General features: G+C 38.0%; 1 protein-coding gene across 50 annotated transcripts in view; it reads left to right on the forward strand.

Moving 5' to 3' along the window:
- Positions 1 to 24,697, forward strand: part of ABI3BP (ABI family member 3 binding protein) — a 244,769-nt gene that overhangs the window by 198,277 nt on the left and 21,795 nt on the right. For 44 of the 50 annotated variants that reach the window (XM_015129581.3, XM_077994015.1, XM_077994021.1 and 41 more), the window contains 8 exons: positions 449 to 529; positions 2,980 to 3,057; positions 6,262 to 6,324; positions 7,988 to 8,062; positions 15,891 to 15,968; positions 17,749 to 17,841; positions 20,768 to 20,896; positions 21,426 to 21,494. In XM_015129581.3, coding sequence (XP_014985067.2) covers positions 449 to 529; positions 2,980 to 3,057; positions 6,262 to 6,324; positions 7,988 to 8,062; positions 15,891 to 15,968; positions 17,749 to 17,841; positions 20,768 to 20,896; positions 21,426 to 21,494 — 666 coding nt within the window. The remainder of the gene's footprint in view (positions 1 to 448; positions 530 to 2,979; positions 3,058 to 6,261; positions 6,325 to 7,987; positions 8,063 to 15,890; positions 15,969 to 17,748; positions 17,842 to 20,767; positions 20,897 to 21,425; positions 21,495 to 24,697) is intronic. The other 6 variants (XM_077994019.1, XM_077994032.1, XM_077994030.1 and 3 more) reach the window with 1 other exon arrangement.

A 24,697-nucleotide genomic window follows, 5' to 3' on the forward strand; every position in this document is an offset into this window, starting at 1 on the left:
AGATACTGCAAGTAATTATCAATATTGGTCAAAATACTAAAAATTGCCAGTGATTTGTTAAACTGAGCTCAAGCAGACTCAAGGAGATGATACCAACAATGATATTATCACACATTTTGTAATCCTGTATGCTCTCTTGAATGGAGGAGACAAGGACGAAGCTACAGCCAATAGTCCAGGACTGTGTCTAACCCACACCGCATCTCAACCAGCCATTCTGATGGATTGGTTCAAGAATAGAATGTCATGTAGTATGTGTTCTGGTGGAAAAACAGTTGAGAACCATTATTCTAATATTCCACAGTCATTTTTCCGAAAGTTTTGTGCACATTTAACTCTCTTCTTTCCTTTTTCTATTTCAAATGGAGGAATTTCATGTAATACCAATCTGGTCTGGTGCTGGCTTTGAATCTAAAAATTTACAACCTTGGTCCTTTTCTTTTTGCAGCTCCTCTAGAGACACGAGGCATCCCTTTTATACCCATGATTTCCCCAAGTCCTAGTCAAGAGGAACTACAGACCATTCTGGGTAAATTTCGTTTTAATATTTGTTCAAGGATGGCTTGCCTTTTAGAAATTTCCCTTCGAGTAGCCATAATACATTATGTTCATAGCTTGTTTCTAAATAATAGGTTATTTAAAAATTCATTTCACTCAACGCTTTTACATTGACACTGTATTTGGCCTAATATGCATGCTGATTTTCAATATAAAATGTTTTAATACATCTAAGATGTGTTAAATTGGCTCTGGTGATTGTGATTTAGAATACTTAAAAATTTTAAGTATTCTAAAAAGAAAAATGTTTCTAAATCAATGCTGTTCTTTTTTGTTGCTTTTTCTGTATTTTAAACTGCATTTGGGAAGAAAAATTAGTTATCTAGTATTTATTAAGCCTTTACTTGGTGCACAGTTAAGTGATGCAGTTCTAAGAAGAAACTTTTAAAGAGGTGTCCTTACCCTAGAGAGCTCACGCTCTAATATGAAGACAGGACTTAGTTCCAATACTGCAGCCTCTGTGCCACTCAATACATTACGTGCCTTTCTAAAATTTAAACCATGTGAGGTAAGTTCTATTACTTGCTCCATTTTACAGATTAGAAAATTGAGGCATAGAGAGTTTAAAAATTTGGCCAAGGTGTTGGGAGGCCGAGACGGGCGGATCACGAGGTCAGGAGATCGAGACCATCCTGGCTAACACGGTGAAACTCCATCTCTACTAAAAAATACAAAAAACTAGCCGGGCGAAGTGGCGGGCGCCTGTGGTCCCAGCTACTCGGGAGGCTGAGGCAGGAGAATGGCGTAAACCCAGGAGGCGGAGCTTGCAGTGAGCTGAGATCTGGCCACCGCACTCCAGCCTGGGCTACAGAGCCAGACTCCGTCTCAAAAAAAATAAATAAATAAAAATAAAAATAAATAAATAAAAAATAAAAATAAAATAAAAATTTGGCCAAGGTGAAACAGCTGGTGTCAGAGCCAGGATTAGAATCTACACACTCAGCCACCAGAGTGCCTAGGATTAACCTCAGTGTTACACTAATTACAATGAGTGTGATAGAGAAAAGAGCAACATGTTGAACAAACAACCTGGAGAAATAAGGAAAGGCCTCTCAGATTAGGGTCCTTTACACTGGGTCTTTAAGTTGGAATGAGAGTTGACCAGTCAAAGATGCAAATGGTTCTTTCAAGTTACAGACAGATGGGAAAGAGGCACAGAGCAAGGAGTGACAGTTAGACTAAACTGATGAGCAGGTAGTTGCCTGGAGAAACAAGGATGGGTAGGTTGGAAAGCTCCATTGGGATGAGCTGAACATGCTTTCAAGGAGTTTAACACAAATGTGTTCACTGTGTGGAAACTCTAGTTTGCCTTTGTTGAAAATGAACCAAAAAGCTAGAGTTCCTGGCTTGTGTTTGTTGGTGCCTCTCTCCTATCTACACTGCATCCCACATGGCTTTACTTAAATTAGTGGCCTTATTTACCTGCCTTCATTCCTTTTCTAATAATCCATCCTTTGTGGGTGTCTACTGAAATAAAGTTACTGATCACATTTTAAAATAAAATCCTTTTGGAAGAAAAAATTAAAATTGAGTGAGCAAATATATTCTAATCAAATATTCATCTAGTCTAGCTTATTTCTACAAAATCAATGCCGCCCATGATGGCAAAGTTAAAAGTAGTTTTCAAAAACCACTACTGAATATGCTAATTATTTAACTTCTACTCCCTGTTTTTCTAATGTGTCTTGGTTTATTCATGTCAGAACCATTACCTGTCAATTATCACAAGTATATTTCTTGAGCAGAATCAAGAGAATACAAAAGCAGGACAGAAAACAAAAAGATAGCAGTGTATCATTTATACCAAGTGTTTCCTTGGATCTAGTACAGGCAAAGTGAACAGTGTAATTTGCTGTGTCTGTATGATGTGTGATTTCAAGGTAACATGGGAATGGAAATGTTGCTGTATGTATTTTTTTTATTTTTTCAAGAGGATTGTGTTTGTATGTCAAACACACACTCTGATTTTCACATGAGAAAAATAGAATATTTGTTTTATGTGATATAAATATACATCTTTTCATATGATATATTTCCTTTCCACCTCATCAAAGTAACATGTGGGATTTATGGGCAGGGAAGAAACATGAAGGAGATAAATACATCGAGGCAACTAGGAGACTTTCATACATGAGCCATATCCAAGAATAGCCACAACTAGATTAATGAAACAATGATCCTGAGCTAAAAGCTTTTGGAAATCCTTATAACAATCATTAAAATAATAGTGTAAGACAGCAGATGTCACAAATGAGAGTTATTAAAATGTACCACTAACTGAATTATTGCGATTACTGAGTGTATTTCTAAATGCAACTTATCCTTTTATTATTGTATGGGGCAGAAAAGAGTATGTGTTTTTTGGTCATATTCATAAGGGTAATTATTTAAAACAAGCCAATCTTATTGTGTTTTCTCCAGAAGAAACAGACCAATCCACCCAAGAACGTTTCACAACTAAGATTCCACGAACAACTGAACTGGCAAAGACAACTCAGGGTAATCCTCTCCCCCACCTCTGGAGAATAACTTTTCCTTATTTGCTTTTAATCAGGAAAGACATTTTCTTTTCAGAATGTTATTTCTCATCACAGTGGATTACTTGATTTTTTTTGTCATTTTATAGGTGAAAGAAATCAGCCAAATCTGAATACTTATATGAATATCAGTTGAACGTAGGCAAGACAAGTTCTTTCACTGGCACTTACTTTTTTTAATGTATTGTTGACCACTTGATGCTTCTAACTAAGAGTGGAAGATTCCATTTTTTCCCCACATTTGACTTTCATTTGCTTCGTTTTCCATGTCTGATATATAATAACTGTTCTCTTCCTCTTCCTGCTCCCTCTCTAACTTCCTCCTGGTCTTCCTCCTTGTCTTCTCTCTTTTTCTCACTTTCTCCAATCTTCCCCCATTTGATGAAACACATTAATAAGAAAAAAAGCTATTAACAAGAAAAATCACTTTTCAAAATTATGACAATATTTAAACATCCAGAGAAGTGATTTCCTACTTTTTATTTCTTCTCTGTGATTTTCTGCTTTCGGGGAAGTGAACTCACCTACACAAAGCTCTATCTCATCTTCATGCACTCAGAAGTATTTTCCTGTTTATACTTTTCTATCCTATTATCCTACTTAGGTTATAACACTTGTGGACTTCTAATACTGTGGTGGTGGTGGTGGTGTTTTTTAATGACCACTTTTGCCCATCTCTGCCTCTATCGGATGGTAGAAAGCCAAAAATAAGACCAAAAAGAGCAAATATTTAGGGAGTTAGGAGACAAATAAGTTTATGTTGCCCATTATGAGTTCTAATTTGAGGGGGAAAGTTGGTGAGAGAAGTTTAATAATAAGAGGAAACGATAATGAAAGAAATCTAATTTTAAAGTACATGTGTCACTGGGGCAACATTTACTCCAAGTAAACATGACTAAGACTATGGTAAAGAGCAGTTCCTTTAAATTTTCTAAATCTTTTTTACTTGTTTGTATGGTTTAACTTTTATGTTTTAAACTTTTATTCAATTACTTCATTTAATTTTTATTTGCTGTTTATTTATAATTATACACAGAAGACTGAAGTATAATATGACAGCCCTCTCACATCTCTATCACCAGCCTCAACAATGGACAGATGTTCTGTTGTGATACATCCCTATTCCACCCTGATTTCTGTATGTTTATTATTTCATGTTTTTGCAAATCTCTTTAATTTCTGGCTTAACGGAAGATAGCTGGATTCTCATAATCAATCTGTTTTAACCACAAAATACATAAATATTTACAACAAGCAGGATAAATAAAGACTCTCATTCCACGCAGGTTGTGTTGCCAAATGAGAAAGATTTCAGCTTTTTAGAGATATAAGGATTTGGGAATGAGGATAAAAGATCACAGGCCTGTTCTTTCCTTGTTTTGCCTTTTCCTACTTTAAAGAGAATATCAATATTGTGTCACCATTACTAGTATATATGGAATTTTAATCAAATTCCTTCAAAATACTGTATTAAATATAAATTTCACCGGTTATTAGGAGTATATCAATGATCTCATATCATTATATAAATTGTCTTAACATATTTATATATGTTGACTTTTTTCTTATATCCTTAGCTCTTTTTCTATGTTTAAAATTGAAACTCTGCGGCAGTTTTCTCAAGGCCATATATTGTTTAGTGATGAGCTATATGAGTAACTTACAACCTAAATTGAAATTATATTTCAGCTCTTTTATTAAAAAAAATTCTTTCTAGATTTAAATGAAGACTATGGAGAAAACTAAAACAAAAATTCAGATGCCATGGCTTTGAAATCATGTAGTGCTGATTATTTCTGTGGTCTACTCTCAATCTCTTTCCTGTCCAAAGCTTTAAAATTTATATGTATTCTAGAATGAGACAAGAACTATGATTCTTACTTTTAAGCAGAAGCAACCTAACATTCAAAGGGATTTACAAGGAAAGACGAAATAGGTTAAGGGGGAATCCCACCATCTCAAAATTGGGAGAAAAAAATTGCAGATAATCATCAGGCACTTTAGGGTCTGTGAAAATTAATTTTTATGGTTATGACACTTGGGAAGGCCCAAACTAAACCTATAGAGAATTTCAGTATGTGTCCGCTGTTGTTGGCTTGAAGTATGGCAAAATTCTGCTCATCACAGTCTTTACATTGGACGTTTATAAATGAGCTACATTATAACCTATTTCACAGGCACACTTTTTTAACTTAGTAGGCAAGGCATTGCTGATTTATGGCTATATAAATATCCACTCGATATGTGAATAAAATCTTTAAAACGATGTAATCTACTTACATAGTTTTCAGGAAAAAATTTTTCCAAAAACGTTACCAAGAAAGCTGGTGGCAGGAAGCAGTATGTGATGGGGAAGTGGGGACAGAGGAGAGCAGCATGGAATAGATGAATTCCAGGATGAATGCTTACCTTGAAACCTTAGGATGCATTAATGTTTCAGCAGGTTCTCACAAGTTGGCCTGCATACGGTGGTCACCCACTTACTCATTCATTCAGCAAGTCTTCGTTAGGATGCCTTTCTGTGCAGGTCCTGGATAATTGGCCCAGGGATTATCTGAGTTCTTGCTCCTTGCTTGTCCTCTTTTGATAGGCAGGGCACCAGATGTCATTTTCTGTCATTTCTACAGCATTTTGGATGACACTGAGTGAATACTTACTCACTTCAGGTTCATGAGCAAAGACCATTTGATAGAGACCACATACTCCTACTCTTTCTTCTTTACCTACCTAAACAGTCATTTCTCTTTTTACCTTTAAGATTGTTTGACTTCTTTAGCAAAGTAATATTTCACAATGACTCTTCACTGAGAGATTAGATGGATGGACAGATGAACAGACAGATGGATGGCTTATGGGTTTATCATGCTAAGCAAACATCTGGTAAAACAAATGCTCTTGAAAAATAGGGACAAAATGATGACTAATCCTTAACACACCTTACAAATGAACTACCTCATTCTATGTGCATCTTTAATTTTCAGTCTTGTATATTTTCTTTCTTTTATTTTCCTTTAGCATGAAGTCTATAATGCATAATGGGAATTTTCTGAACCTTCTTTATACGTCCAGGCAACATGTATGAGTTGTTGGTCCCTAGGATGCTAAATCTCCACTCAGGAGGCTTTGGTCTGTTGCTTATTAAATATAAAGTGTTCCTCTGTTTCAGCGCCACACAGGTTTTATACTACTGTGAGGCCCAGAACATCTGACAAGCCACACATCAGACCTGGTAAGTTGTTTCTCTGATGACTTAAATAATCAGCAGGCAGGGAAAGATAGGAAATGGATTGAAACAGCCAAATACACCAAAGGGGATCCTTACATTGCAATAAAAGATATACAGGGACTCTGATCTGTGTGGATAAGTGAAAAGATACTGATGAATCCATAAATGTGACAAGACTTGACTAAGGATTTTAAGGGTAATCAGATGCAGAGATCACTATGAAATTTTATTGATTTAAAAGTATTTTTAAAATAGTGTTGGACGATTTTCCTGACAGTTATAGAGGTAGCACAGAGTTAGCTATGACATGATATTATTTAATACTTACTTTCACATATTCTTTCTCTCTTAAGAAAAGATGGTCTTTTTTCAGCATAGAAAAGCTCTTGTTCTAGGAGAACATTTTTACTTGATTCCTTCAGAGAATAAAAATATCACAAGTTCTAAACAGCAAAAATAAAGTTATAATTATATATTGGGAATATGTTAAATTTACTAAATTCTCCAAAGGTCCTAGGATTGCCCTCACAGGAGCTTGTTCAGAAAAAAAGTTAACTTGGAGGGGTTGATCTAGTTCGTGTAAATCACTCTTATGCTGAGGCACAAGTTGGACCAAACACTGGTGTTTTATTTTCTTTTTCTTTGTGATTCTAAGCAGTCTTAAAGTTCCAAATGATGAAACCTGCTTAGAATGAATATTCTAGGTGAATACATCTTTAGAACAATAATTTTATATTCTTTGGTTTATGTAGAGTCCATATACTTGTTTACAATTTTCCAACTTCTAAAGATAATTGGGCACAGAAATCTTTTATAACCATGTATATCTCCCTGTGACTTTGTGTGTCATGATAGGTGTTGAGAGCTTAATGTGAGACTGGTGATATTAAACATTTCTAAAAAATAAACAGTAACAATCATGGCTAATAATGACCGAGCACTGGCCATGTGCCCTGTGAGGTACAGTTGAGGAAGCTGAGGCACAGAGAGGAACTAGAAAGTGGATCAAAGATGAGCAGTATGGCTTCAGAGCTTCCCACATAAGCACAATACACTTAGTGCTCTTCCTTAGAGTCTTCTAGATGGATTGTAAAATAGGTCACCTCTTGAGACTTTGGTAAGGCTATGACTTTCTCCAGAGCAGGAAAGAAAGCAAAATGGTTTCCTCAAGTTCTGTGCTTGACAATGGACTTTGTGAAAGGACTCAAATAATAAAACCTCTGTACCTAGGGATTCCCACGAAAGGATGTGGAAAGACTCCAACTTCTGAATGGAGACCTTGACAAATACACTTCAGATTTTGTTTTTTCATTAGACATATGTAGTCCTGATCTTTCTTCAGTTCCATTTTGGAATGCATCTGATACCTATAAATGAAACAAGATATTTCCCACTTCGGACTACAAATTCCCTTGCCAGTTACTTTTTCAAGTCAAGTACTGAAACCCAGTGATCACCTCAGAATACAAACTCAGGTCTCTATTTTCAAATTCAAGTCTATGATTTTTATACAAGAATGTGGTTTCTATATTCTGAATAATATTTTTGGTAAGTCATCCTTTTTATTGCCTAGTTAAATGACTTTCAATTCTCTGAGAAATTTTGTTTTTCTTGGCTGCAAACTTTCAATAAGAAAATGAACTATTTATATCCCACTTTATTTTAGTTCTGCATAGGACAACTACAAGACCTACTAGGCCCAAACCCAGTGGGATGCCCAGTGGGAATGGAGTGGGAACAGGTAATAATCACAAGTGTATTTCCTTTTTATCCTGTCAAAACTATAAGCATTATTTAATTTTCATGATTTTGTTGAATTCTCATTTTAATTTCCTTTTTACCAGTTTTTAAAGTTCTTAGTAACTCTGTAACTGAAAATTATTACTCATTCCAAAATCAAAACTTCAGATGTTTCTAAAAATAGTGAAGACTTTTTCACTTTTCTAAACCTAGTCTACTAGTTACTATATATAATCTTGCTTCTTAAAAAGATCCTGATTAAGTATAACTTGAGTGAAAACACTAAAAACAGCTATTTCCCCTAATTTCAAAATACTTTTTATACACAGACTGGTCTTTGAACCGTAATTAGTTGATTTTTAAGTTTATAATTTAACAAGTACCATTAAAAAGGTTTTGAATAACTGCATCTGTTAGCAATCTGGAATATGAAATTTAAACAAGAAATATTTAATCAGAGCAATTCGCATTTGGTTACCCTGGTTATAGTCATTAATGTTTTCAAATCATTCAGCTTAAATAACATAGCTCTAATCTAATCAGATCTATGGGAGTAAGTACTATGCTAGAAAAACTAGGATACTGATCTGATAAATATTCAAACACCCAACTTCATGGATAAATGGTAGTTATTTAGATGCCTTAACATAGAATTGTATTATTCCCTTTAAATATTTTTAGTAGTATAACTCTTGTGTTTGCTTAGATAAAAAAATTAGAATTTATTTAATGCATATATATCTGATTAACCCATGACAGTTCTCTAATGAAAAAGAGATGTGAATAATACCTAGAGATATTTAGTCTAAAAATTATTTAGCTTTGTTTAACAATGTACTTTTGTACTTGATTATTATAGTCTCTGAATTTCTAGGAATTCACTTCTCTTTAAACCAAATGATGAGGCCAACACTATAAGTTCGTGACTCATGAAAAGCAAGAAAGCATCCCAGTATCTATTTGTGCTCATCTACTCTTTTAATTTTTCCCAACTGTGGGATTAGATCGTGCTCAATTTTTCAGATTGACATCAACAATCTGGCTATAAACAGAGCCACCTTCTCTCAGATCATTTTGGGAGGAAGGCGGGTACAAATTGTTTAATATTCAAATAATTCCTTGGAAGTGGCGTAAGTAAAAATAAAAGAAAGCACTTAAATGACAACCAAGCAAATGAAAGAACAAGTAAAGTAGCTGTGATCACACTTGAAAGCTACCAACCTTGGCCGGGCGCGGTGGCTCACGCCTGTAATCCCAGCACTTTGGGAGGCCAAGTCTGGCGGATCACGAGGTCAGGAGATCGAGACCATCCTGGCAAACATGGTGAAACCCCATCTCTACTAAAAATACAAAAAATTAGCCGGGCGTGTGGTGGGCGCCTGTAATCCCAGCTGCTCGGGAGGCTGAGGCGGGAGAATTGCATGAACTCAGGAGGCAGAGCTTGCAGTGAGCTGAGATCATGCCACTGCTCTCCAGCCTGGGCAACACAGCAAGCCTCCATCTCAAAAAAAAAAAGAAAGCTACTAACCTTCACTATAATATTGATTCTTACTAGAAACATGCAATTATCTCTCAGGGAAACAAACCATTATATTTTAGCTTATCAACAATATAAATATTTTTCCAAAGCCCACTTTTATTACAAATGAATATCTGTTACCTTCTTGTATACATAAAGTCAACTTTATAATAATTTATCCAACTTAGCTTTGGAAGAATAATACAGCAGGTCTTTTTCAATTTAATTTGTCAGTTGTTGGGAGAAATTGGGCTGGTGGGCACAGGTAGACAAAGCTGAGCTCACTGTTTCTTCTTTCTTTACTTCACCTCCATGCCCAACCAAAATTTTTTGTGCCTCGTCTGTATTCTTTTATTTGTCAATTGGGATCCCCTGTCAAGGAAGGACTTGCTGCCTACCTGCAGGGAGTGAGGTCAGCAGACAGCATCCAGCTATCATCTCCCTCAGAGTAAGCTTCAACCAGAGAGCACTGAATGGAGATCTGGGCAGTACATCTCCATGTCAGCCACAATAATTCATACCAACCAAATGGAATTCATCCTGGGAATGCAAGGTTGGCTCAACACTCAAACAAATTAGTGTAATTTGCCATATTAACAGAATAAAGAAGAAAAATCATGATTATCCAAGTAGATGCACAAAACAACCTAGACAAAATTTTCAGTTCATCCCTAATGAAAGCTCTCAGGAAATTAAGAATAAAAGGAAGTTTCCTCAATCTGATAAAGGACATCTGTGAAAAAGCTACAACTGCCAAAATTCACACCAGCAGCAGTTGTGGCCAAGTGGTTAAGGCAATGGACTAGAAAAAGCTGCAACTAACACTGTACTTAATGGTGAAAGACTAAACACTTTTCTCCTAAGATGGAGAATACAGCAGGGATTTCTATTTTTGCCACTTCTATTGAATATAGTAGTGACTGTTTAGCCAATGCAGTAGGCAAGAAAAGAAGTAAATGGCATAAAATTCAGAAATTATAGATAACATGATTATCTATGTAGCATATGATTAAGAAAAACAGCAACTCTCAGATATTTGCCTAGAGAATACTACTTTAAGAAACTGGTGAGGAAGAAGTATTTAAAAATCTCTCCTCTCCAGGTTATAGACTTACCTGAGTCCACCTTCCTTTGATTCTGCATAGTTTTGATCAGACTTCTTTATAGAAATGCAGCTGTATGCAAAAGTTTATTTTCTTCTCTGACACAATTCTACTGTCACATCCACACTTTCAGCCTCTGTTGACTATTTTAATGCATCATTTTTGTGTTAACTGATTTCATGTTCAACTTTGACATCTTAGAATGTTTATCTTTATTATCCATCTCACATACATTTTCCTATAGTTTTTCTTGCTGAAGTTTTCAACTCAGATATTTCACATTTAAAAAAATTAGTTGATAAAGGAAGTGTTTGTGATCTATAGGACATACTCCTTAATTTTATTTTTAAAAATTTATTTCAATGGCTTTTGGGTTTTGTTGTTACATGGATATACATGGATGAATTATGCAGCAGTGAATTTAAGATTTTAGTGCACTCATCACCTGAGTAGTGTACATTGTACCTAATATATTGCAGGTTTTTATCCCTAGCCTCCTCTCACCCTCCCCCTTCTGAGTCTCTAACGTTCATTATATCACTCTGTATGCCTTTGTGTACTTACAGCTTACTTCCCACTTTTAAGTGAGAACATCCAGTTTTTGGTTTTCCACTCCTGAGTTACTTCACTTAGAATAATGGTCTCTAGATCCATCCAAATTGCTGCAAAAGACATTGTCGTGTTCCTTTTTTATCACTGAGTAGTATTCCATGGTGTACATATACCAAACATTTTCTTTATCCACTCATTAGTCAATGGGCACTTAAGTTGGTTCCGTATCTTTGCAATTGTGAATTGTGCTGCAATAAACATACATACGCATGTGTCTTTTTCATATAATGACTTATTTTCCTTTAAGTAGATACCCAGTAGTAGGATTGCTAGGTCAAATGGTATAGTTCTACTATTCGTTCTTTAAGGAATCTCCAAACTATTATCCACGTGCTAATTTACATTCCCACCAGTGATGTATAAGTGGTCCTTTTCCCCACATCCACGCCATCATCTATGGTTTTTTGACTTTTGATAGTGGCCATTCTTGCAGGAGTAAGGTGGTATCTCAATGTGGTTTTAACTTGTAGTTCCTGTAGGATATGTTATTTATGGTTTTAGACCACCTAATATTGTGCCCTTGGAAGGCTTAAAAAAAGAAAAACAGATTCTGAGGCCTAAAGACTACAGACCTTTGACTGTTGAGGTCTCTATAAAAATCTCGTGATTCCATAAGCCCCAGGAATATCTTGAGTCCAGTGTATCTTATTTCACAACATCATTATGTTTTACCTGATGTATGTGTATTTTATACACGTATGTGTAGGTAGATATTGCTCTACCCCAAGGTTAGAAAGTAGCCTGCCAGAGGTTGAGATCTAAAGTGGGTCATTTTTCTAGCATTCTGCTTTTCCGTGGTTTCCAGAGACATGTCTCAGCTTAGCTGATGTGTCCTACCTATTAAAATCTCCTTGAGGCCTGCCTACAGAGATGCAACAAGCCATGCACACACTGGGCCAAGCGATTGTGCAAACTACAGCCCCACAGGCCAAATCTGGCTCATTGCCTGTTTCTGTAAATAAAGTTTTATTGAAACACATCTAGCTTTCACATTGTACTGTGTACAATGTGTGTTGTGTACAAAGGTACTTCTACAGTACAATGGCAGAGTTGAATAGTTGTGACAGAGACAGTATGGCCCATAAAGGTGAAAATATTTCTTGTCTAGCATGGGGTTGGCAGACTGTTTCTGTAAAGGATAAATGTTTTCAACTCTGTGGGCAAAACAGTCTCTTTCACAGATATTTAATTCTGCCATTGTGCTATGAAAGCAAGCACAGAAAAAGTTTGCCCATCCCAGTGCTAGACAATCTCTCTGACTTTCTCCCTGAGGGAAGTTGTGCAGCTATTTTTTTCATTCAGCCAACATTTATTGAAAGCCCATCATATACCAGGCAAAGCATAATTCTGAAACCACCTTGGCACATGTGATTTGGCAGATATTGTTAAAAACCTGAATCCTAGACTCCTTTCTCTACACCCTAATAAGGGAACCGCGATTTACTGCCCCGCCATGAGTGTGCTGCACGAGAATCCAGTCCCCTCAGGCTGAGGAATGTGTTTTTCTGGGCTGTAACTAAATCTTCCAGCCTGCTGGCTCCCTGCCGCTGGCTTTTTAGCCAGGTGCTAAGATTTGGGACAAGAGTGCAGAAACCAATCATCCATAAATATCACCCCTTTTTGATCACAGGGAATGAAGTCACTGGTACATTTAAGAACTGATTTCCAGTTTACTCTGTTTGTTTGCAAAGTTTTTGTTACCATGGTTAAAAGTACCCAATTTGTTACTTCGTTCTGGACGATAAATTGCTGAGGGGTGAACTATGTAAATCCAGAGATTTTTGGAGGACTCCCATATGGCAGTTGGGGGCTCATTCTGAGGCTCAAGTCTTGGTGCTTACAGAGCTGACTCTGCCCTTTAGAAGATGTGTCGGTTAATCCTGCCTGAGGGAAAAAGAAGTCAGGTCACAGCTTGGGCCAGACTGTCGGATTGGGTGCCAATTCCTGAGAATTCGTTCTCTTCAGTATCTCTTACTGATTTTCTCCTTTCTCTTCCCATTGCCTCTCTGCTACCTTTGGCCTTTCATTTGCTGTCCTCTGACTCAGGGCAAGAGATGTTCTCTAGTCTCTCCGGTTCTGGCCCGGGTGAAATGCCTAAACCGCAGCTAGGTGCAAGAGAGCAAGTCCAGAACAAGAGCTCAGTCTCCTGTCCCCAGATCTTTCCAGTGAGCCACACAGCTGCCTTTTGCATGGCCCTTCCCAATGCTTTCAGGCACCACTGGCTTCTGTCCACTTCTAAAGGCTGGAGAAAGTCCGGTTTTGCAGCCGATTCTCTGTTTGATTTGGGAACCTATATCTAAGGATCATAAGAATGTGATGCCTCTGTCTCCACCTACACAGAAAATGGCTCGTTTCTTCCAGTTCCTCCCTGGATTAAAAAAACAGGGCTAGGCAATGTGTATCTTTGGTCTTATGTATAATGTAACGCTGCAAAATCTTAAAAGTGGTAAGAATGAAAATGGGCATTTTAAATGGAGCAACTAACATGTGCAAAAGCTTAGAGGTAGGAAATTACAAGCACGTGTGGGAACCTAGCTCTAAGTTAGAGCTCCTAGATTTCTAACCTACCAGCCCATGTGACTTGGTGGATCTGGATATGCCTGGTCAGTGACTACTGTCAGCCTTGGACTATTTTCTGAGTCCCAAACACCCGTGGCATGACTGGATAACATGTGCTTGCCAGCTATGGCCATTTAGCCCTCACACCGTGGTGGCAGCTCAAGTCACCCAAGAGACAGAGTAGAGGGCTTTAGGAATATATTCACTCAGAGTTACTGTGATGAATAGCAGGGAGAAAATGATCAGAGGACAGTAAGTACTCTGTGCTTTGCCTCTTAGTGCTGAAGAGATAGACTTTGGATCCTGGCATATGTAGGCCTGAATCCCACTGCTTCTTAGCTGTGAGACCTCAGGCAAATTGCTTCATCTCCCCTTGCCTTGGGTTTTCTCATCTGTGGGACGTAGATTGTATTCCACACACACACAGGGTTGTAAGGATTAAGTCAAATCATGAATATGTAAGGCACTGGCACAGTATTGGATCAAAATACTTTGGTTTTCAAGGGCAGGAAGATTTGGAAAAGGGCTGTAAAGAAGGGTCTACTCAAGACAACAGCCTACTGGCCTTCTAGAGTATATAAAACTTTTTGTTACCCTGGAGAAATCGTGGTAAATCAAACCTTGGCAAGCCAAGTTACCCAGTGACCCACATGCAGGTATTCTTCAATTCCCTGTGCTGTTCACAGAGTAACCACTCAAATGAGCCATTGCCCTTCCCCACTACCCCTGACAGTGAGACACAGGAGGAAGGCTAATGAACCATTTGCTTGTGGCCTGCCTATGGGATTAGTCACAAAAGTCATTGCCCCCAGAAACATTTTTTTTCCAACCACAAATAAGCTTTAATTCATGATTCCGTATGTAATTTCTCCATGATTGTATACATTTTATCTCTTACTCAAGCAGCAGAGGATGTGGGATTGCAATATTAGGTTCATCCCCTGGATGTCATAAATTAATGTGAAAATGTCATCTTACTTTGGGGAGGCAAAGCTTCTGTTGTCTATTTAATATATCTGCCCACACATTAAATGGAATCGAGTATATAATGTCCCCAAACAGTTTCTGGAACACAGTGAGCCCTCAAAACAGGGTTGCTGTCATTGTTAATGTACTAACTAGTATATTAATGTAAACATTTCATTCCTATTTTTTAATATGTAAATTACAGTCAGGTCCTCAAAGTAGTATGAATTCTTTTTTAGGACAGGTCATTATTTCTGAAGTGATTTTTATTGTTGAACTTCTAAAAATGTCTGTTTCTATTCTTTTGTAATGAATACTGTCACCCAAACCAAGGAAGATTATTTTATAATATAAAAGAATAATTTTTAAAATATGACAAAAACCTAATTAGTTCCCTTTGGAATTGCTACCCAAAGTCCAAGCCTGGGTATTTAGACAAATGGCTAGTAATAACCACGAGATTATTGAGGGGCTTAGGAGACAAAATAACACACAACGTGATTTTCAAATCAGTTTCTTTCAAACAGTAATGTAGAGTTATAGGCCTGCCCAGGGCTAATTTACAAATCCCAAAACATCATTTGTGGCCTCAATAGCCTTATAGCTAATGCCACTCCAGGAATAATTTTAAAGTCAATTTATTAAGTATAAACCCAAACACACTGGAATTCTAAGGTGTGGGTTTTTTTTAATGGGCATAGAGGGATTGGAAGAAAAAAATTTTTTTTGAATTACAAACTGTACTGATGAATATTGGCAAAAGGTGGCCAGTTACCATAAATGAAATCCCACCTGGTGAGACAATACCACCCAGTAAGGCAGTGCAGGATGAGTTTCATGAAAGATTTGGACAAAACCGCAATTTACCATGAAATGCTAATTCTACAGAGAAAACATCACAACTTTTTCTATAGCCAGATAGTAGAAGCCCGTTAAAATGTCTTGGCATAAAAACACCAATGTGCCTGCTCTGCAAAGAATGTACGTTGTTACTGACAACTCTACAAAGTTCCCATGGAACATGTTTTGTTTAATATATGTTTATTCCCTTTCATTATCTCTGCTCATAGGAGTCAAGCAAGCACCCAAGCCATCAGGTGCTGATAGAAATGTATCAGTGGACTCTCCCCACCCCACTAAGAAGCCAGGTAAGGAATGATATGCTGACTTTTATGACAGCTCAGCTCTGAAACTTGGATGGTAACTGCAGTATCATTTATTGTGGCAAAAACAGCAACATCCACACAGCCCCCAAAATATCAGAACCATGCATACAGTGCATGGGTATTGCTAGGAAAACATTTGGAATATTATCTTTGGAGGAATTAAAAGTGCTCCATGCACAAATTAAATATTAATAGGAACTTCCGATGTGATACTAACTTAATCATTACTTTCTATAATGTTCTGAGGGGCCATAATGGGCACGTGCTGCAGAATCACTGACTGTGGTTTCCAGTTTTGATCGTGTTTAAGTTTTGCTCTTGTGTAATTTATTACAATTTTTTTTGCCTGTGATTACTTATGTTCCTGATTTAAGAGTATGCTCTATGTAATAGGCCAAAAGTATGAATCTGGTGACTCAGAATGCCTTTGGATTGAATAAGGACTTTTATTAACGTCAACCACCAGTATACTCCTGAACACACACACACACACACACACATAAACACACACACACACAGAGTCTTTCTCTTACTAGTATACCAGGCATTTTCCTGGATTGACAATTTTTCTTGGAGATTTTAAAACCAACATATATTATACCAAAAAAAGATACAAATTGTTTAACTATGGCACAGGACTTAAAATGTGGGTTAAAGTGGACTTCTCCAAGCACCTTTGACCTCGCCAATCTTTCTGCAAATTATGAAAAGGTGCCTGTTTACCCCACCCTTTAGGCAGACAATGAGAAAAGCAATGCCCTTCCTCTGGGCTGGCAGCCTTGCATGAGAGCTCATGAGTGGATGAACAGAGCAGGTGCTAAGCTTTGTCCCCCACTTACACCTCCTGGGCCAGTGTCTTTGTGCGGTACACAACTCCCACAACGGTTCACAGTGAGTGTGCTCCCCACAGATACAGACTTGTTCCAGCCATCAGGGTTACCTCAATGTAGTCTTTGAGAAGTTCTAAAGGGTTTTAATTACAGTTACATAATAGAGCTGAGAAGGGAGTAAAACACCCACAAAAGGAGAAAATCTATGCTTTAACAATTTAAAACTAAAATGGCATAAGAAATTGTAGGCTCAAAATAAAAGGCAGCTGAGGATAATAAAGTTCAGAAGTGCTCCTATTAAGTCTACATGGAAAATGAAAGATGTTCAATTCTATACGTGTATATAGCCTTTCCAAAAGTAGGTATACCTATGTACAGTCATTTCTTGGTATCTATGGGGGATTGGTCCCAGGATTTTCCTCAGATACTAAAATCTGAGGCTGCTCGAATCCCTTGTATAAAATGATATAGTGTTTGCATATAACCCATGCACATCTTCCCATATACTTTAAATCATCCCTAGATTATTATAATACCTAATGCAATATAAATAGTTGTTATATTGTATTTTGTGTTTTGCTGTTGTTGTATTATTTTTATTGTGATTTTTTAAAAAGTTTTCCATCCACAGTTGTTTGAATTAACTGATGGGGAACCCACAGATATGAAGGGCTCGACTGTATATTCGTCTATAATGAAAACGTGTTTTCTATATACTAAAGTGCTTTGTTGTCCCTGGGTACATTACCAACATTAATTTATAGGAATATCAGAATATATTATTTGTGTGCACTTTTCTGTAGAATCTATTCTCTGTCATCTAACTACTAATTATCAAACATTATTTTTTATTTTTAAAAACACTGTTTTTTTCAATAGTGAATCTTTATAATGACTTTATCTAAAATACAATCTCTTATCCACAATCCCAGGGACTCGCCGCCCACCCTTGCCACCCAGACCTACACCCCCACGAAGAAAACCTTTACCACCAAATAATGTCACTGGAAAGCCAGGAAGTGCAGGTACGTTAGTCATGTAACTTCCTTCTCCCGCCATGATTTCAGTTTTAGTAGCCAACGTAAACTCTTCTTGGTGAGCTAGCAACAGGCACACTACTGATGTGTGTGACACGTTTGTGTTGGCCCTGAAGACCAGACACTGTAAATGATGGCTTTCAGGACTTATAACCTGACTCTTGGACTGAAAGAAGGAAACCATCCCTCTGCATATAGGCAAATTTGCTTCCTAGATGTCTGAGTGCTTGGAGCCTAGATTGAAGCTGACTCAGGCCCTTCAACAAATGGATTATTTTGGACAAGATGCTGTACATTGCCAAGGCCCTGGGAACAACAGATGTGATGACTTGTCATTGACTTATCCTGTCTCCTGAAACAAAGTCCTGTATGTCCCACTGAAAGCTCTCCTATCCAACAGCCTTCATGCCAGGCCTGGTATTGTGGTGCTCAGGGGAAGATTTGGGACTAAAATATTCAGGGTGGCTGAAAGGCCTAGCCTGTGCAACAAGACAGGAATATGTTTTGGAGGCAAGCTGCCTCTTCCTCCATGCCTGGGCACACACATTGCTCCTCCCTCTAGAATGATCCTTTCCAGGCTTGGGATACTCAGACCTCATCCTTTTCTTTAAAAACATTCCCTAACTCCTCCAGGTCGTCTTGGCGCTGCTTCTCTGTTCTTGTCCTTGACATACACCTCTGTTAGAGCAAACAGAAAATTGTTTCAGACCTGTTTGTTTGCATACTTCTCTTCCCGTGCTAGACTGTGAGCTCTGTGATGACAAAGTCCTTGTTTTTTTCTCTCCGAATTCCCAGAACCAAATCCCATGCTTAGCACATAGAGGATATTTGATAAGTAATAACGAAGTGAAAAAAGGAATGAAATTGAGTGAGTAAAATTGACCCAGTTCAGATGGAAGCTTTACCTCATACTCAGGGCTCTTCACCTAGGACCTGCCAGCAAATTGCAGCATGTTCCCCATCTTTCCTCCCTCTCTCCAGAACACTACTTCCTAAATATTTTGTAGGTGGAATCGGGATAAAAATGTTAAAACAGCTGTGAAAGATGGAACTGATGTGGATCGCCGTGAAAGGGAGTGAGTGTCACTGTTCTCACAGGATGAAAGGAGGCTATTGTGTTGGAGCTTGTAGGATGTCCCAGGCGCACAGTGAACTCTAGGTCATTTTCCCCCAGCTGAAGGAGGAAGCAGCCTCCCGTCCATGCCTCTGGTGCCTATCTGAGTCAAGGCCCAGTGGCATGGCCTTGCTAGGAGACAGGGCTTCACCATTTATTGTAACCTGGGGCAGCTGTGACTTGAGCTCCAGCGGCTTGCTGATCGGACTGGATGAGCCACAGGGTGATGCCTGAGTGTGCCACTTGGGGGCCCGCTCCAGAGCAATGCTGTGAGGCTGTGTGCCTTAAGGAGCTGTTTGATGGCCTTGGTGCCTGCCATACAAACCCTGGTTCTCTCCTGTCAGTAAATGTAGCTTTGGTACAGCCCACCCAGCCTGAAGAAAAACTGTAAACACATTCCACTTCTGAGACGAACCCTAGTCCCCACTCTCCACCCTCACCCTCCGCCATTCACCTTTAACTCCAGGCAAACGGCCGCACTGAGGAGCCAAACAATAATTGAGGGCACTGGGACAGATGTGGCCTGATTAGCATCACAGAAAGTGTATCTTGAATTCCAGCCCCATTTCCTGGAATCCTCTGAGGCTCTCACATGTGTCTGTGAGCACAGTCTGGGGCTGCCATGTGACGTGCGCCACTTGCCCTCAATTTCCAGATCTACCCAGGCTTCTGAGTCCCACTCTTCTCACCAGGATGAAAATGCTTTGCTATGACAGCATTTCCGGTTGACTCTGCCAACTCTGAAAAGCCCTGTGGACTGCAGTGCAACTTCTCTTGGGTTTTGCTTGACCTCTTATTGTGGCTCATACCCACTAGCGTCAGGAACATGTATCCCTGGAGGCCAGGCCAGAGGCCCATCTGACTACTCAGCCCTGATTCCATGCCAGGCCATAGTCCTTGGGACAGGCTTGTATCCTTTGACTCTCTATTGCCCAAGAGTGACTCCTTCTTCCAGGTGGAACGTAAAATTCAATCTAGTCTCCTTTCGACTCTAAACACCCAGACTTGCCTGGACCTTGGGATGGATCCAGTTTTAGGGACTTATAAGTGTTTTAAGAGTGGAGGAGTCACTGTTGAATATAGCAATCAGGGTAGCACTACACTGGCCACCAGGCCAGAATCGTGGACATTAACCCTAGGAATCTTTTTCCTTCTTCTCTAGCCATCTTCCAGGCCTGCCACTGAGTCTCCCTGACAGCTCTCATGTCCACCCCTTCCATCCAGTTCCACTGCCTTTGCTGTAGTTCACTTTCCTTTCTCTTGCCTACACAACTGACTCAGTCCCTAAAAATAACATCCAAATCCATGGTATTCAGCTTCTTTCATGATCTGCCCTTCCTTGTCCCTCCACTCTCAGCTCTTATTGTACCCCTTCAAGTTAAACACACCAGGCTATTGCATGCTTCCCTGACGTGGTTCTTGTTATAATCTCTGTCTATAATACAGCTCTTGTCTCTACCTACTAATTAGTTCTCTCTATTGGCACATCCTCTGTGAAGGCATTTCTCTGCCCGATGCAACCCGACAACCCTCCATTTTCCTCACAGACATAACCACTCCCTCTTCTTACACGCCCCTCTGTGATGTTATCTAGTACTTTTTCATAACGTCTATAATTATGCTTTGATATACTTGGCTCACACATCTATCTCCACTAAGAATCAGGTCTTGTTTTCTCTCCAAGGCTGGTCTATAGTGCCAAGCCACATAGTAAGTGCTTAAAAACATTTACTGAATAAATATTTATAGAAATTTGGCAGTGTTCCTGTAAAGCCTGACTACTTTGGCTCTACATTACAGGAATCATTTCATCAAGCCCAATAACCATACCACCCCTGAGGTCAACACTCAGACCTACTGGAACTCCCTTGGAGAGAATAGCGACAGATATAAAGCAACCAACAGTTCCTGCCTCTGGAGAAGAACTGGGTTCGTATGGCAATCCGTTCTCACTGGATACTTAGCTATGAGGTGCAAAAGATTTTAAATGGTGGTGCAGATGGGGGAGTCTCAGTTTGAGGTCTTCTATTTTACTCCATTTTATTAATATGGTTGTTTTTAATTTTAAAATTATACTTATTTTCAACACTTCCTTATAGAGTATTGTCCTTCCCTTGCAGACCTAGAAGAAACTGCCTAACTTTGGTTCATAAAAAGATCTAGACTACCTAATGCTACCACTAAATCACATTATTACTAACTACACATACCTTAAGTTATTAGTGCATGTTAACCACTTGGTTATAACTTGTAATTCATTACTCACACTATAGAATACCTTGCAGCAGGACACAACTAAAGGCCTTATATTGTAGATGAATATGTGTAACTTTAAAAAGTCAAAATTGCAAGCAGTTTACAAGGAGAAATATTGAGTATCTTTAGTCTACAACGTTTACATTGTATTGTGAAGCTTTTTTATCTTTTGCCAAAATTGTTCATTATTTTCCATTCTCAGAAAATATAACTGACTTTAGCTCAAGCCCAACAAGAGAAACTGATCCTCTTGGGAAGCCAAGATTCAAAGGTATGTATGGTTGGCTGTGAATCTCACATTTGAAAAGGCTATTTTTGGTAGGTGTATCAGCCAGTTATTGCTGTGTAACAAACCCCAAATCTTAGTAGCTTACTATAATAATAAGGATTTATTTTTCATGTGTCTGCAAGTCAACTGAGTGTCAGCTGATCTAGGATGTGTTTAGCTTAGTGGTTCTGCTTCTAGCAGCAGGTACAACTGGGCCTCTTGTGGGTTGGACTCAGGTTCACCCCACATGTGTTTACTCTGATTCCCAGGATGAACAACCAACAGTGACCCAGGGGAAGCCACCTTCATAACAAGGCAAAATCAAGATGGGGAGTGTCCAAATGCAAAACCACATTTAAACCTCCTTTTTGTGTCATACCTACCAATATCCATTGGCCAAAAAATGTCACACAGCCAAGTTCAAATCAAGGATTGGGGAAGAATACTTCTCCTATGGACATAAAGAATAGTTTTGAACAACAGTCTACCACAGTAGGAGAGATATGATATAGAGCCCAGTATTTGCATTTATAATTTTTTTCTGAAATGTAACATTTGATGAATTTTAACATATGCATATACCCATGAGACCATCATCACAATCAAGATAACACATATATGACATCCAAAAGTTTCATCATGTATCTTTGCAGTCCCTTTCTCTTCTTTCTCCCACTCAACCCCCCAGTGCCTACGTGACAACAGGCCTGCCATACTATAGTATGTACTTTATGAAATGTTATATAAATGAAAACATACAATATGAACTCTTTTTGTTGTCAAGCTTCTTTTATCAGCATAAATATTTGGAGAGTCATCTATGTTGCTGCATGTATACTAGCATTCTATTATTTGGATATTCAGTAATTTGTTTCTTTAGTAAATGTGTTCGTGGCATTGCAATTTTTACTGATAAAGCTATTATGTCCATTCATGTACATGTCTTTGTATAGACATATGCTTTCATTCCTTTGGACAAATACCTAGGAGGGGGTGGCTACATGGCATATAAGTGTGTGTATAACGTTTTAAGAGACTGTTTTCCAAAGTAGTTGTACTGTTTTACCTTTCTGTCAGCAGAGATGAGAGTTCTAGTTCCTCCAAATCCTCACCAACATTTGGTATGGTCAGTCTTTTTTTATTTTAGCCATTTTAGTAGGTGTGTAATGGTATCTGATTATGGTTTTAATTTGCAACCACCTAATAATTAATAACACTGAACATCTTATGTGCTTATTTGCCATCTATATATCTTTTGGCTACTTCCAATTTTTTTGCCGAATTTAAAAAATGGAGTTGCTTGTTTAATGTAGAATTTTGAGAATCTCTATTTTCTGGATACAAGACCTTTTTTAGATACATACTTTGAAAGTATTTTTTCCCAGGGTGTGTCTTCTAATTTTAATGAAACTCAGTGTATCAATTTTTAATAGAATTCACTTTCTTTAATAGGTGTAGAGCTATTCAGAATAGTTTTGTTTGTTTGTTTGTTTTTTGAGACGGAATCTCGCTCTGTCGCCCAGGCTGAAGTGCAGTGGTGTGCTCTTGACTCACTGCAACCTCCACTTCCTGGGTTCAAGTGATTCTCCTGCCTCAGCCTCCCCAAGCAGCTGAGACTACAGATGCCCACCACCATGCCCGTAATTTTTGTATTTGTAGTAGAGACGGGGTTTCACCATGTTGGCCACGCTGATCTCAAACTCCTGACTGCCAGTGATCCACCCGCCTCGGCCTCCCAAAGTGCTGGGATTATAGGCATGAGCCACCACACCCAGCCTGCATTTTATTTTGGGTGTGTGTAGCCTTACATTTAATATGGCTATTGATGTTGGTACATTTAAATCTTCATCTTGCTATTTGCTTTCTATTTTTCCCATCTCTTCTTTGTTCCCTTTTTTCCTCTTTGTCAATCTTCTTTTAGGTTGAGTATGTTACGATTTCATTTAATCTTTTTTGTTGTCTTTTTAGCTGTAACTTTGTTTTATTATTTTAATGGTTGCTTTGGGGTTTATAGCATGTATCTTTAACTTATCACAATCTGCTACCCAGTGATAATGTACAACCTCACATATAAGAACCTCACACTAGCATAGCTTTGCTCCCCTCTTGGCCTCTGGACTATTATTGTCATACATTTTACTTTTACATGTTATATACATTACAGTAAGGAGTTTTTATTTGTGTTTAGACAGGGAACTTTTTTAGAAAGAATAATAAGAAAAACATTGTGTATGTTACCTATGTGTTTACTGTCACTGCGCTTTTCATCCCTTTGTGTGGCTCCACATTCCTGTTGGCATTGTTTCCTTCCTATCTGAAAGACTTCCTTTAATATTTCTCTTAGTGTGGGTCTTCTGGTAAATCTTACAGATTTTGTATGTCTAGAAAAAGTGTTCTGCTTTTAAGGTATTTTCACTACTTATTAGATTCTAAAGGATGTATTTTATTTCAATAATTGAAGATGCTGCTCCAATGCTTCTCACTTGCATTCTTCCTAGTAGGAAATCTGCCAAAACCCTTATCTTTGTTGTTCTGTATATAACGTGTCTTTTTTTGTCTGCCTCCTTTAAGGATTTTCTCTCTATCACTTGTTTTGAGAAACTTGATGATGACCAGCATATAGTTTTCTACATTTTTGTTGTTCCTAGGTATCTTTGAGCTTTTTGGCTCTATGGGTTTAGAAGTTTTATCACATTTGGAAGATTTGGGACCATTATTTCTTAAAATATTTTTTTCTGCCCACCCACTTCTTTACCTTTACTACTCCAATTACATGTATACGAGACCACCAGAAATGGTCCCCACAGCTCAGTAATGTTCGTTATTTTTAATTTTTATCTTCTCTCCCTCTTTTTGGATAGTTTTTATTGCTATGTCTTTGAGTTCACTAATCATTTATTCTGCATTATCTTATAGGTATTAATTCTATCCAATGCATCTTTTATCTTGTAGCTTTCATCTCTAGAAATTTGATTTGGGTCCTTTTTAATATCATACATGTCTTTACTAACTTTTTGAATATGTGGATTATAGTAGTAACTATAATTCTTATCTGATTATTCTAACATCTATGTGAGATCTGCATTGGTTTCAATTGATTGATTTTTCTCTCCTTATTATAGGTAATATTTTCCTATGAATTTTACCTGTTAGGTGCTGGATTTTTTTTTATTATTATTCCTAGAATATTCTTGAGTTTTGTTCTG

Source organism: Macaca mulatta, chromosome 2 (genome assembly GCF_049350105.2).
Source record: "Macaca mulatta isolate MMU2019108-1 chromosome 2, T2T-MMU8v2.0, whole genome shotgun sequence".
Classification (NCBI taxonomy): Eukaryota; Metazoa; Chordata; class Mammalia; order Primates; family Cercopithecidae; genus Macaca; species Macaca mulatta.